Below are 14,276 nucleotides of genomic sequence, written 5' to 3'. Positions count from 1 at the left end.
AGATGTGGACACTTCTTCAGAAGAGGATTCAGTGACAGCTTTCTCTCCTGAAACACTGTGTGTGTGTGTGAGAGTAGTTTTTATAACATTCAGATAATCAACTGATATGTTAGCTAGTCATTGTGCAACAAAACACAGATAAACAAGTCATACAATGTGTGTCCAAAATCCACTGACAACTTTGTTAATGACCCCTTGCACATTTTCTTTTGTCAATTTGGGTTCAGTTAATTCTATATTAAGCAGTTTTGTTTTAATGTGTATTAAATGTGAGCCAGCTCTAGTAATTGGTTTCAGGGTTGACCATTATAAACCCAACACTGATCAACCACCGGCGTAAACCATCAATGCTCAACAGGACGTTACACGTGGTTTGTAATGCTGTTGTTCAGCGGCTCTGTGATGTCAGAGACTAACACAATCTTAGTTTATCCGTCCTTGAAAGGGCAGGAAGGCAGCGCTTATCGTGGCTCGTCTCAAACAACTTAATTCCCTCATAAACATCCTCCAGAGCCTGCAACCTCTGCTGTTTATGACATGATCCTCATCATGGTTCATTCAGATGTTACTGAGATTGAATACGTTTAAATACACACACACACACACTTGTTTGTTTTTGTGTAAAGTGTGTTCATCCCATAGGTGTAATGGTTTTTATAATGTACAAACTGTATATTCTATGGCCCTACACCAACCCTACACCTAACCCTAACCCTCACAGGAAACTTTGTGCATTTTTACTTTCTCAAAAAACCTCATTCTGTATGATTTATAAGCGTTTTGAAAAATGGGGATATGGGTTATGTGCTCATAAGTCACCCTCTCCTTGTAATACCTGTGTCATACCGCACGTCCTGATTTTGCCAAGTCCGATGTGTTCCTAGGTCAACATATTTTGTTGACCCTGGAACAACATTTTAGTCCAAAAATATATTCTTAACCAAATCCCTACACCTAAACCTAACCTTAACCATGAGTAATCCCTAAAATCAGAGGAAATGATAGATGAATGACACTGATGTACAAGCACCAAACACTGATTTTAAGCATAAACTTCCCAAAATCTATAAACTGGTTCTTCAAATCTGATTGGTTAATCACAATGTTGTTCCAGGGTCAACAACGATGTTGTCCCAGGAACATGTCTCACTTGGTAAAATCAGGTTAGGCGTGTCATACCCATGTCATTATACAGAGTTGTGCCCTGTATATATATGTGTGTGTGTGTGTGTGTGTGTGTGTGTGTGTGTGTGTGTGTGTGTGTGTGTGAGTGTGTGTATTGCAAATATTTTCATGTTACTGAATACCTGAGACAGTACACAAGTTGAAATAACTTTGAAATAACTTAAAGACATTACAATCAGATTAATTTTACTGCTGTGTTATCAAGGCAACATGACATTCAGATAAAATTAAACGTGAACATTTGAGACAATAACGCTGTGCTCTCTTCTCATCTTTGTCCATCAGTGTGTGTGTGTGTGTGTGTGTGTGTGTGTGTGTGTGTGTGTGTGTGTGTGCGTGTGCGTGTTAACTCAACTCAATCCAAGTCCTTAGCCATCAAGAATCAGCTAAAAAACACCTCTTTAATCTTTATGTGACCCTGTAACTCTAGCACTCTCTATTCTAATTCTATTCTTAAAAAATGCCTTGCCTCTTTTAGACTTGCAGTCTGTTCATTTACAAGCTGCTTGTTTTCTTAAAATAGAACAAAAACTGAATCTAACTGAGACTTGTTGTAGCACTTGCATATCATTGCTCTTTTGTTGATTGTGATTGCTTCCACTGTCCTCATTTCTAAGTTGCTTGGGATAAAAGTGTTTGATAAATGGAAAGGTGTGTGTATGTGTGTGTCTATTGATTTAATAGCTACTATTGTATTGTTATGTTGCTGACTTTGGAGCTTTTAAAACTTATAGACTATTGTTATATTGCAGTGAATTTCCATAAACTCAACCAATTAATTTTCACAAATTGACCATGATTAGCAGTAGTTACATTAAGCTGTTCTTCAAGCTTAAGTCAAATTAAGTGAAGTTAAGCATTATGGGCATCTCTTTGTAGTGTGCCGACGAAATTGCGGCGATTTGACACCCCTCCCCTTTAAAGCGCGAGAGCGACTCACGTGGAAGGAGCGGCTCATGAATTTTAAACAGACCCCGGTGACGTCGCTAGAGAGCCTTCCAATGCGAAAGACCAGCTCTTTAATATTAATTAGATTGTGATGACGTTTTTGTTTAACCGTCCAATAGCGAAGTCCCTCTCCTACATATTAATGAGGAGTTATCCTCATAGCCATAGTAGGGACCGTAATTTGGCCGGAGACCCGAGACTAACCCGAGTGGGCAAATCTGTTCCGCTGAGCGTGAAGTGAACGGTCATTCCTCGCAGGGCAGGGACGGATCACAGGCCGTGGGCTCGGACTGAGCTTCGGTCCTTCAAATACAAACTAATTCACATTTAATATCTCTAACAGGACTCTTGGTGAAAATGAATCGCGGGAAGTCTAGTGATGAGACGCTTATAGAAATGAACCGAACTGCTTGGTCCGGCGGCGGTAAGTGTCTGAAACACGCCTTACACGCACACACACACCGACATCGGGTTAAAACACTCACTAACGCTCAGCTCAGCGTTTCACTCAAAAGTTAACACCACTTTTGTTTCCCATTTCTATTTTCCAAGTGGACTTCCAAGAGTTATTGGCGTGAAAAGTAACGTTATTTTACAAATACGCACATTCCGTTCAAATTGTAACATTGGAGTTACTTAACCACATTGTTTTGACGCTATATAATTGATTTATATCAATAGTTTTAAATGAAGTTCAAACGAGCTTTAAGCTAGTATTATATGTCTTATAGTCTATAGCTAGTTTTCCTTAAGTTTACATTGCGTTATAAACAGTGATAAACTGTGGACAAATAGCTTCAAATGTTGCTCTTCTTGTAAACAGCAGAAAACGATACACTTTAGAATAAGAGTTACACTGTCACATAGGGATAGCCCATGAAGATGTATCATTGATTAAGAATGGTTTTAAATATGATATGTAATACAGTGTGTGGAGAGTCAGTCACAAAGCTGTCTCTGTGCTGTTAAACAGTAGATTGAGATGTGTTCAGCTTCCCCTTTAACATCACTGATTTGATGTTTCGCCTTAAAATGGTCATGTACTTTCCCCTCACCCTGTCATGATCTCTGCATGCCAACCAGAGCCGAAGCGGTGTTTGGGGAAGATGACTAACACTAGACTCACTTCTCCTCTGAAGCTGCTCTGCGGTCAGCAGACATCTACAGACTTCTGACAGGAGCTTCTCAATGACTTTAACACTTCAGGTGTTTGTGCAAACCACTGTCAGATTGATAGTCAATCCGAATATGACTTGCAACGTTTACTAATGCGACTAGAGATATGAGTCGAGGCACAATATGAATATGCCAGCCGTTGTCAGACCTGTCTGAATGTTACTGGACTTCAGTTTGTCTTCTCTTGTCTCTTGTTCCTTATGAGCTGATAAAGGCCTCTATTATCTCTTCTGCTACTTTAATGCTTTCCATCCAGGTTAGATAACATGCACCGCTGCCTCATGACCCATAAAAGCTTTCCCCTCGAAAGAACTTTGTAACTAGTGCTAAAGCCATTTAGAAAATTGTTGTTTTTTTTAAATCTGTGGATATTTTTGGGGCGCTTGATGTATATAAAGACTAACCACAAACCATGTGGCACACGTTTCGTGTTCATAGTTTCCTGTGTCAGCACACGTTCTCACTTCTCGTCTCTGACTTGTTTTGTTACAGCGGTCAAAAAAAAGAAAGAAAGATTTCGATGAGCTTTTTCAAATGCAGGTCTCTAGAAACAGTTTGTTTGATGTGAATGATTTCTGTAGCTCAAAGAGCATGGTGCTAGCAACAAAGGATGAACGTAAAATACTGAACATAAAATACTATATGCCTTCAAAAGCAGTGCAAGTCACTTTGGATAGATGCAATGCAATTCTGAATGTCAGTCAAAATGATGTAATCTTCATTGCCTTGCAAATAAACCTTAATCGTCAGCTTCCTTCAACGAACAGGAAAGAAAACATGCTCCTGAAATATCCACTGGGGCGTCTCTGCTTAGAAAGTGCAGCATGTTATTAGCTGTGGTGTTCAGGGCCGTGGTTTACAGGAAACCCTTCTGCTCTCACTTTAACCAGATCGACTGATGGATTCAGTGTTAGGTGTGAGCAGCAGTTTCTCTCTTCATGAACACATAACCAAAGATCAAGATTTGCATTGCATCTTCAGGGATTAGCGCTTGTGTTCCCAAACACTTCAGGACGCTCCCTCTGTGTTAATCCTCTCATGCATACGGCCTTAAACTCCTATGAGACAGTATAAAACAATATAATAATCTATGACAACAACAATAACAATAAAGTAGTCGAATGGGTTGATCATTCTGGACAAGATCTGGCTGTATCTGTGTTGTTGAGTCTGCTCACCTGACTTTCCCCTCCCAGTTTTACGGGACGCTGTTGTTCTCACACTCATCTGTCCTGTTTAATAAACCTGGCTCCTTATGTGTTCATTTGATGATCATTATATTTGGTTTAGTGTCGAGGAGCAGCTAAACAAGGGTTTGTTGTATGTCACCTGATTTAGTTTTTTATCCCCACAAAGTGAGACAGAATGGCAAATGGCTGCAGAACAGTTCATTTTGTCTCAGTTTTATCACAAGGAATTCACACTGATTTCACAACAGCCCGTTTTCTGAAGAAAAGGCCAGAAAAGGGAAGACTTTTTGCTGAGGTCAAGTGAATATCTATAATTTGTAATTTTTCTGTTCCAGAAGAAAACAACGGTTTCCATTCTGGTTCGGATAAGGAGACTCTTCAGCTTGAAGATGCAGAGGTAAAAACTCTTACACGGTCAGCCTCCTGTACCTCCGTTTCTAGAATAACTTGTCACAACCCCAGGATGAATTTCCATGCTGGTCCAGGCTGATTTACTCTGGTTAGGGCTGGTTTCGTGCCTTTCTAGCGAGTGGTTGCTGTTTACCGCCAGATGATCTGGTCAACCCTCATGGTCTTACCTTGAATCAGCATGGAAATCTCTCTGGGAACTGCCCTGTGGGAATACCCACTTAAAAAACACAACACGGCCAGCAAAGCTGGTGTTTTTAGCAGGTAAATGTTTCTCTAACCATCTCATTAAGATATAAAACAATCAATAGACTTACACGAAAGATATATAACACCCTTATAACAGCATAGCAACAACCTCAACAACAACAGAGCAATGTCCCGGGCAACTGCCCACAACACACTAGCATTGCTTGTAATCTAATCTTTTATTGTGCATCACAATCAATAGAAATCAGAGGCGGGTGTCATAGAGCAGGTTATGTGTTTATTACACATGTTTGTTGTGCATTATTAAAAAAAAAACAGCATTGTTGAGATGAGAGGATAAACAGAGTGGTTCCTAAAGAAGTGTGTTTATATATATCCTGTGAACAAAGTGTGTATAATCAAAGCACAATGCATTCATAAAGAGCTGGTTATTATACGCACAAGACACGGAGACAGACAGTGCATGGGATTTCATAAATATCCACATGTACTTTATGAGCTTATATTGATGTGTTTGTCAAGACAGGTGTGCTACCATCATGACACATTCATTCAAATCAGCTCAGCTCTTCTCATTAGTTTGCATATGAAAACAACAAGGTGTACATGTTCCCGAAGAGCTTCCATTGCCTCGCAGGGTTGTTCATCCTTGTTTTGGTGTTTGCTTTAAGAAACTTTCTTTCAGAGCTACTTCGGATGGTTTAGTTCATCCAAAAATCAGCTTGGATTTGCTGATCCACATGCCGTGAAACTTCACAGAATCGTATTGAAGTATCACACGATGTACCTGCTGCTGCTTTGCATAGAGTGAAAGTGTTTGTGGCTTTGAAAAGAGCAAAACAGCAACATAAAGTACCTTACTGATGTCATACGAAGGATTTTTGTTGCTCTCAAATCTCATTCATGCTTTTGCATATTCAGACTTGGCGTGACATGATAGCCTAGCGAGCACGACTGGTCTCATAAGTCTCGTGACTGATCATGACGAGTTTGGATGTATACAAAGCTGATTCCAAGAAGTTGGGACACTGTACAAATTTTGAGTAAAAAAGCAATGGAATAATTTACAAATCTCATTAACTTGTATTTAATTCACAGTTGAATATAGATAACATATCAAATGTTGAAGGTGAGACATTTTGAAATGTCATGCCAAATATTGGCTCATTTTGGATTTCACGAGAGCTACACTTTCCAAAAAAGTTGGGACAGATAGCAATAAGAGGCCAGAAAAGTTAAATGTACATATAAATGTATGATTTGCTACTTATTAGGTCAATTGGCAACATGATTGTGTATAAAAAGAGCCTCTCAGAGTGGCAGTGTCTATCAGAAGTCAAGATGGGCAGAGGATCACCAGTTCCCCCAATGCTGCGGCGAAAAATAGTGGAGCAATATCAGAAAGGAGAGCTTGAAGTTATCATCATCTACTGGGTATAATATCATCCAAAGATTCAGAGAATCTGGAGCAATCTCTCTCTATCTATCTATAGGCGGAGTAGGCAGTTGCCTAGGGCCTCCAGCTTGGAGGCGGAGCCTCCAAATCATCCCTATATGCTTGTCCACCAATCAAGGGCAGCAAAATACTAGGCTGTTTCTCAATTGAATATAACAATTGTCATTCAACTGTAGTACAACCAATTAATATCCCCCTTCAAAACCTGAGTCACGCCCACCGTCTAAATATTTGAATGAAGAGTTTAGAGCAAGCGCACTATACTAGAGCATTGTTTATTATTCAAAACAGCTACCTCAACTGTCTGTATATCTTCTAAAACGCAGATGTTTAGCCTACATTTTCTGCTCGATCATAATACACCTACTTCATTTTTTTGTTTTCCAATCATAAATACTGTTGCCACATTTATTGAAAATAATTTTAAGCACATGAACAAGCACACCCGAATACAGTTAAAGAAACGAACTAGACTTTTTATTTAGTAGTTTATTTCTATCACTTCCACTAGCAGCTGATTTCTGTACACTGTAAACCCTGATAAGTTCACAGAACTCAAAAAATATTTTGTAACAGATTACACAAAAACATTTAAGTGATGTTTTTAAATGTTTTAAGTTTACATAAACTTAAAAAATTTATTCCAGTTGCCTTAAATTATCTCAGAGTTATCTTAAATAATTATATTTCTGAACTTATAATTAGGGAGTAATTCACTTATAATTTTATCTATTTTTCAACTCCTATAATGTGGGAAATACACTCAAAATTAGGCTTTTGCTGTCCATCCTCAGTCTAACCACAGGCTCTACTCTTCACCACAATGGTAACACTACAAATCCAACATAACATAAACCTTTGTAAAATCTAATATAACACAACATTTATGTAACACTTAATTTCTAAATTTACTTTCCTTGTTTTCTGATGCAAAGCATGCTGGGAACTAGAAAACACAATCATTTTAAGTTCACCTCACTACAACAAATTTTTGAGTTAACAGAACTTATTTAAATTAAGTCCAATGAACTTTCGTTATTATTTGAGTGCAATTAACTAATTTCATTTGATTAATTTCACTGTTCGGTTTTACAGTGTATATTCATATTAAATGTATTTCTCTACAAAACATAATATGACATTTAGTTTATCAAAAATAAAACTGTTCATTATCCAAAATAAGGGGCTACTGTGTTATTTTTATTACTGAACAAATTACTGAAAAAATTCTGGGCCAAAATTCAGAGCCCGGAGCCCGGACAGCTCGCCAAATACGCATAATTTTTACTCTGTTTAATTTGATGTGTAAATGTGAACTCGTGAATTCTAAAAGGTGGAGAGGAGGAGGGTGTGGCATGGGGGCCTCCAACATACATTTTGCCTAGGGCCTCCAAATGTCTAGAACCGGCCCTGGCTATTCCTAAACTTGAGCAACTTGTCTCCTCAGTCCCCAGACGTTTGCAGACTCTTATAAAAAGAAGAGTGGATGCCACACAGTGGTAAACATGGCTTTGTACAAACTTTTTTGAGATGTGTTGAAGCCATGAAATTTAACATCAGTTTATTTTTTCCTTAAAATTATACATTTTCTCAGTTTAAATATTTGATATGCCATCTGTGTTGTATATATTGAGACTTCCACATCATTGCATTATGTTTTTATTCACAATTTGTACAGTGTCCCAACTTTTTTGGAATCGGGTTTTTACATGCTTGAAGGAGATTTTCATAGTAACATGAATAATTATTTACATTTTCATCGGTTTTCTTGCAAAGTTAGAAGACTTGGGTTACGTGTTGAATTGACTAATTGTATGATACTGTAACTGTGTTTTTTGGAGCTTGACAAACCACCATTCACTTGTGTTCATTCACTTTCACTGTATGGAAATGAGCAGAGTCAACATTCTTCAAGAGTTCCTCATTTGTGTTTCACGGCAGGAATACAGTGACACCAGATTTAAACAACATTAAGATTAAGACTATTCTGTTTACTGTTCGCCCTTCTCAAATTCCTCCCAGCCTCCTCTGATGAAATAGTTTGAGTTTTGCTGAAGTCATCAAGACTGAAGTTCCCTTCACATTGTCTGTTATCTGCCCACCACCCTTCTCAACCTTTTCTTGGCCTTATGATTTTAACCTTCTTCGGCTCCCATCAGTTTTAATGACATCAATGCACACTCATCTGTGACTGTCGCCCTGTCTCTTCTCTCTATCTCTGTACTGTCCGTGTAGTCCACGCTGAGTGTTGAGTCTGAATGCACAAGCGCGGTGTCTGTTTGCTCAAGTCATTCTTCAGTGAATGTGTGTGAACAGTGTGAGAGAGAGCAAACCGAACCACAACAGCACCTCACCAGCTTTAAAGGGGTAAGAAGGGAGTGTGTTTGTGTTGTGTGTCAGTTTGAAGTCTGTCTTAAAGGGGCCATAATATCAAAACCAATTTATATCAAGTAAAATAGATTGAAGCACAGATTGAATGAAGGAGCAGACTGTGAAATGCAATTATAAAATTGTGAACTGTAGGCCAGTAATAACTGAGTCATATGAAGATGAACAACGGCTGTTTCCAAAATTGCATACTCTAGTGAGTACTTGCGAGTACTTGTTTTGAGTAAGTACTGCGAGTGCAGTCTATATAGTATGGATATAATCCACATTTATTTCATTTGTCATGCTGTTGTGAGTCAACCTCTAATGCATCCACTCTAAAGTAATTTACAAATAATGCATTGATGAAGTAATTATCCTCATTGCGGGGCTTTATCACTATAGCAAGTATTGATAAATGCAATGAATTAATCAGAATATCAAGTAGGATAATTCATTTAACGTCATCTTATGGTCTTAATGTTTAAATAAAAATGTTTTCATCATACTTTTTACTACTGCTTTCAAACGATTAATCGTGATTAATCGCATCCAAAATAAATGTTTTTGTTTACGTTATTACATGTGTGTGTACTGTGTATATTTATGATGTACATATAAACACACGCACAGTATATATTTAGATAGTATTTGCATGTATATTTATGTAATTTATTTTATATATAAATATATTTAATATATAAACATAACATTTTAAATATATGCATGCATGTGTGTCTATTTATATATACTGTACATAACAAATATAGACAGTGCACACACATGCATTATGTAAACAAATACTTTTATTTTGGATGCGTGTGATTAATCATGTGACAGCACTAGTTTTTATTTACATGTAGAAGTATTAGGAATAGTTCGCCCAGTTCTCTTTGTGGAAGAAACCTTTAGTGACATTTTAAGTGGACTTATACGAAAACACAATTGTACAATATGGCCCCTTTTAATAACCCACATAAGAAGGATATTTTGCAATGATTAACTTGTTTTTCTGTACTCACTTGAGTGTTTGCATGCCCTGTTAGATGCTGAAAGCAATGGGCGTTCACTCGCTGCTGCTTTTGCCGATGATTTGTGAAACCAAAGGTGTCATGCAAATAAGACTATCTGTGTCCTTGGACTTAATGCATGAAACTGGAGTAATATCATTATATTGCTGCTGATAACATGCTTATCAGATCTTTTATAATATATATTTCTAGAGTTTATCTGCATTCATTATTACAGTGAAACATTCTGAAATAAATTGGTAACAGATTGGTTCAATCAATCAAATGGACTTTCTCCCGGATGGTTTATTGTGTAGTGTGAGCAGATGTCATAGACCTGTCATTGTGTGTGTGTGTATATCATGTCTTTACCCTCACAACATGCTCGATTCATCCACAGATCTGGAGAAAGAGAGCTTTATTTCTGAAGTATCGCTCCAGGGTACGCCACGGTAAAGAGGGCTGAACTGAGTTTGTGTTCGTGTGTGTGCTTGAGCAAGTGAGCATCTTGCTTATGGTCACATTAGATTTTATTATGCTATACATGAAACGCATGGCAACACGACTGTAATGTGACCTAACAAGTGTGAGAAACTGAATATTATGTGGGGAATAATGTTGAATAAATGAGTAAAGGTGACTAGGGTGGGAGCAACAGTAGTGTGTCTGGGTTGATGGTGTTTGCTATGTGCTGTTTACTATAGCTAATACTTGAGACTAGAGGCTTGTTTAAATAAATAACCATACGTTCTGAACTTCAGGTTGTAACTCGTTCTGCACCATTTGTGCTGCAGGCATGAATAAATGAAGTTATGTGTGCTATAACTGTGACTTAAGGAAGAAGTGTGCTATACTTTTAGTAAAGGGGTCATGACGTGAGAAATCAGACTGGCCTTGAGCTTTTGTTCACAAAGAAACATCTGTTGAAAGATGAAGTGGAACTAGATCAGATCAATCACATTTATTTTATTTTTTTATTAATCTTAAGGAACTTGACTGTTTAAAAGAATCCATTTCATGACCCCTTGAAAGCTTTTAAGGAAGTATTTAGAAATGTCTATAAATACACATTTTAAACCCATAATTCTATCCCAGAGTTTGCTCGGGCTATAATAGAGTTGTCTGAGTTTCATATTGAAGAATCTTATAATATATGCTTTCCCATTCTTGAAAATAGCTGAGAGCTTAAATTGGTTTATTTTACCTTGATTTTTGATACTTCCTTAACACTAAAGATAAGTTTCTAAATAAAGACCATGTTTCTTTCCCTGTATGAACATAAAAGCATCATCATGTTCATTAGCTCTGTTTTTTTATAGAGTCTGAGTCTCTAATTGTGTCACGTTACATAATTATATATCTGTGTTGGAGAGACAGTTTTTTGTGGCTGAAGGCTGTGCAGCTCACTCGGTCCCAGCCCCATTTACTAAACCCAACATATACTTACTCTATATGTCAGCGCAGGAGTGTATAGCTATTATTGCCTGCTTTTCCTAACATATGTTCATGTGTATCATCTCCAACTTGTAATTACAGGAAATGAAAGAGGGAGAGACCTGTAGTGAAAGAGCAGCAGTCGCAGTAGAGAGAAGATGTTTGCGCAGAAGAGCATTTCTGTGTGTGCCAGTGAGATTTGTTTACAAAGGGATCAGGCTACAGCGCTCTTAAAGGGGCAGTTTCACCACGGCAGGAAGAAATGCGTACAGAATGTGAATAACGTGATGCAAGTGTGTAAATAATGCCAGAATTTGGACAAAAAATTGATTGGAAAAGCACAAGACAGATGTGAGGAAGGCTGAGTGAACGAGGTTCAGGCTTTATTATTTACATAATGCTGAGGTTTAGCGCCTTTGAAAATGTCACGTTCTGTAAATGGGTTTTTACTTTTGACATGCAAATGACAGAAGAGGTAGCATTATTGTGGAAATTTGTATTGCTCAGCTCATTGCTTTCATAGCTCAGCTTAAAAGGGTTGGTTGAGCTAGATTTGACTTTTCTGTCCGTTTTACTGACTTGCTTAATTTATCACGTAAAAAAAAAAAAAAAAAATGAATCCCTCAGATTAAAAGGACACTGAGTAGGAATTACTCCCATCTAGTGGTGAAATTGTATTTTGCATTCAAACTAATTTTGCTCTCCAGCGCCTCGCTTTTTCAAATGCGCGTTGCATCTACGGTAGGCGATATGTACTAAAAAGCTTTGACAGGATGTCTTCTAATAGCACTTCGTCGAGTTTTCCTTCAGGTGAACAGGTGTGTTATTTCAAACAAACTGCAACATGACAACTAACAAACGAATGTTACAGTATGAATTACTGACTGTGGAAAACATGAAATATTGTAATTAGTAGTTATGTCTAATTTATTCGTTATATTTTCTGAATAATGTGCATTGTTAGATATAAAAAAAATATTGTAATATAGATTGTAACACTGACTTACCTGTCGAGAAGAAAACTGGCCACTTCAGCGTCTCTTTTGAAATCTTTATCCAGCATTAGCTCTTTCCACCTAGAAAAAGCTTCCCCGACATTAACTCTTGTTTTCTGTAATCTACGGTCACGTTTCCTTTTACGTTCTATTTTTGACTGTTTTGGCGACGATGTTTTCTTCTCCTGTGGTGCTGCATATGTATGGTCCATAATAAGAATGCAATCCAGACTTTTAAACTTGCCGGTGCAGTTTCAAGCGCCTCTCACTGCTCTGCACCTGCGTTTCTGGCTCTGACCGAAAACGCGTTGTGGAAACGCGTTGGCTTAGTACTTTTTGTCCCTCTCTGCTATTATAGTTTTGCAAGATGGCGGAACTACATGGAAGCCTCCGTCAACCTACCCGTCCCATGTATATAAAGATAATAAATTCTTCATTTACAAGGATTAGTTTAAACATTGGCATAGGTATTTGTACACCATTGAGGGCATATTTATGAATAAAAATATTGATTTTAGATAATAAAATACCTAAAAAGTTACTTATTGTCCCTTTAACATTTGGCACATCATTGCCTTGAAGGTGGACTCTTTAGACCAATACCATTGTAAACTCAAAAAGTGCATTGCATTGCTCAAAAGACCTTTGCAAACACATAGCAGTGCCCTAACAACCACCCCTGCATCCACAAAGAAGGCAGGACATGTCTATTCATAAAGCACACAATACACAATAATAATTCAAAGTGCTTTAACTTTCCCATCTTTTTGAACATAGATGTGAAAATGGTTGTAATTATGAACCATTAGAAAAAAAAAGAAAAAAGACCTAAGATTGGTATCTTTCTAAAGTAGACAATCAGTGAACAATTGCTGAAGTGAAAGCATAAAAAAATGATGTAAAAGTTCACTGTTTGAAAATGTACTGTATGAAAATGTTATATAAATATTTCTATAAAAGTCACAATAAAACAAAACAAAGTCATGTGTCCAATCAAGCTGTTTTCCAAATTTGAAGCTGATATCACAAAAATTCAAAAATAGTGAGATTTTGTAGGCAAAATTCTTCTTCTTCTTCTTCTTCTTCTTCTTCTTCTTCTTCTTATTATTATTATTATTATTATTATTATTATTATTATAATTATTATTATTATTATTATTATTGTTGTTGTTTATGTTGTTGTTGTAGTTGCAAACTGGTGCCCAGATATGAAATCTTGAGACTCGGACCTTTATGTCTGTTATGGCAAGATTGGAAAAAGCTTTTATTATAAAATACTCCACTAGTGGCAGGAGTCCATTAAAAAGATTGAAAGTACCATTTCCAATGGTAACACGATATCCAATCTCAAAACGGTTTGCACATGATGCAGTTTGAGTGTCTTAAGCTTTCAAATGATGTCCAGTTTAAGTCAAAATATTTGATTGAGAAAATAGGATAAAAAAGACTGGTTAAGATAAGAACATTAACTCAGCAATCAGCAAAGCACAATATGATGTAACCAAACAATATCCTGGCAACTCCATAGCCACCGACTAAAACAATGTAAGGGCACCTCAGCATCCGCACAGCAGTAGCAGCAGCCCATAATACCCCAGCACCGCCCCTGTTTCTCCAGAACATGAATCTAGATTGGTGTTGTGATTACATTAGCTGGACGGTGTCCGCCCTGCTGGCACGATGATGATGATGATGTCATCTCCGTGAGCCCCTACGCTCTGTCTCTCGATCCGCTCTGTTAAGGACTGGGTGTGTGTGTGTGTGTGTGTGTGTGTGTGTGTGTGTGTTTGCTGCTGGAGGAAGGGAGGTGGTCTCTGCCTCTGGAGACTCCCAGAATCGCCAATGATGCAGCACTTGATAAACGGATTGGAGGTTAAGTCTTTCTCTTTTCTCCATT

General features: G+C 37.6%; 1 protein-coding gene across 5 annotated transcripts in view; it reads left to right on the top strand.

Moving 5' to 3' along the window:
- The first annotated feature begins 2,301 nt into the window (after positions 1-2,301).
- Positions 2,302-14,276, top strand: part of ano5a (anoctamin 5a) — a 34,632-nt gene continuing 22,657 nt past the window's right edge. For 2 of the 5 annotated variants that reach the window (XM_026203339.1, XM_026203338.1), the window contains exons 1-4: positions 2,302-2,557; positions 4,835-4,896; positions 8,809-8,940; positions 10,351-10,392. In XM_026203339.1, coding sequence (XP_026059124.1) covers positions 2,491-2,557; positions 4,835-4,896; positions 8,809-8,940; positions 10,351-10,392 — 303 coding nt within the window. In that variant the 5' untranslated portion in view covers positions 2,302-2,490. Of the gene's footprint in view, positions 2,558-4,834; positions 4,897-8,808; positions 8,941-10,350; positions 10,393-14,148; positions 14,252-14,276 lie in introns of those variants that run through there. The other 3 variants (XM_026203340.1, XM_026203342.1, XM_026203343.1) reach the window with 3 other exon arrangements.

This window comes from Carassius auratus, chromosome 25, assembly GCF_003368295.1.
Source record: "Carassius auratus strain Wakin chromosome 25, ASM336829v1, whole genome shotgun sequence".
NCBI lineage: Eukaryota > Metazoa > Chordata > Actinopteri > Cypriniformes > Cyprinidae > Carassius > Carassius auratus.
The sequence above is the reverse complement of the archived record's forward strand: the minus strand, read 5'-3'. Positions and strand labels throughout refer to the sequence as shown.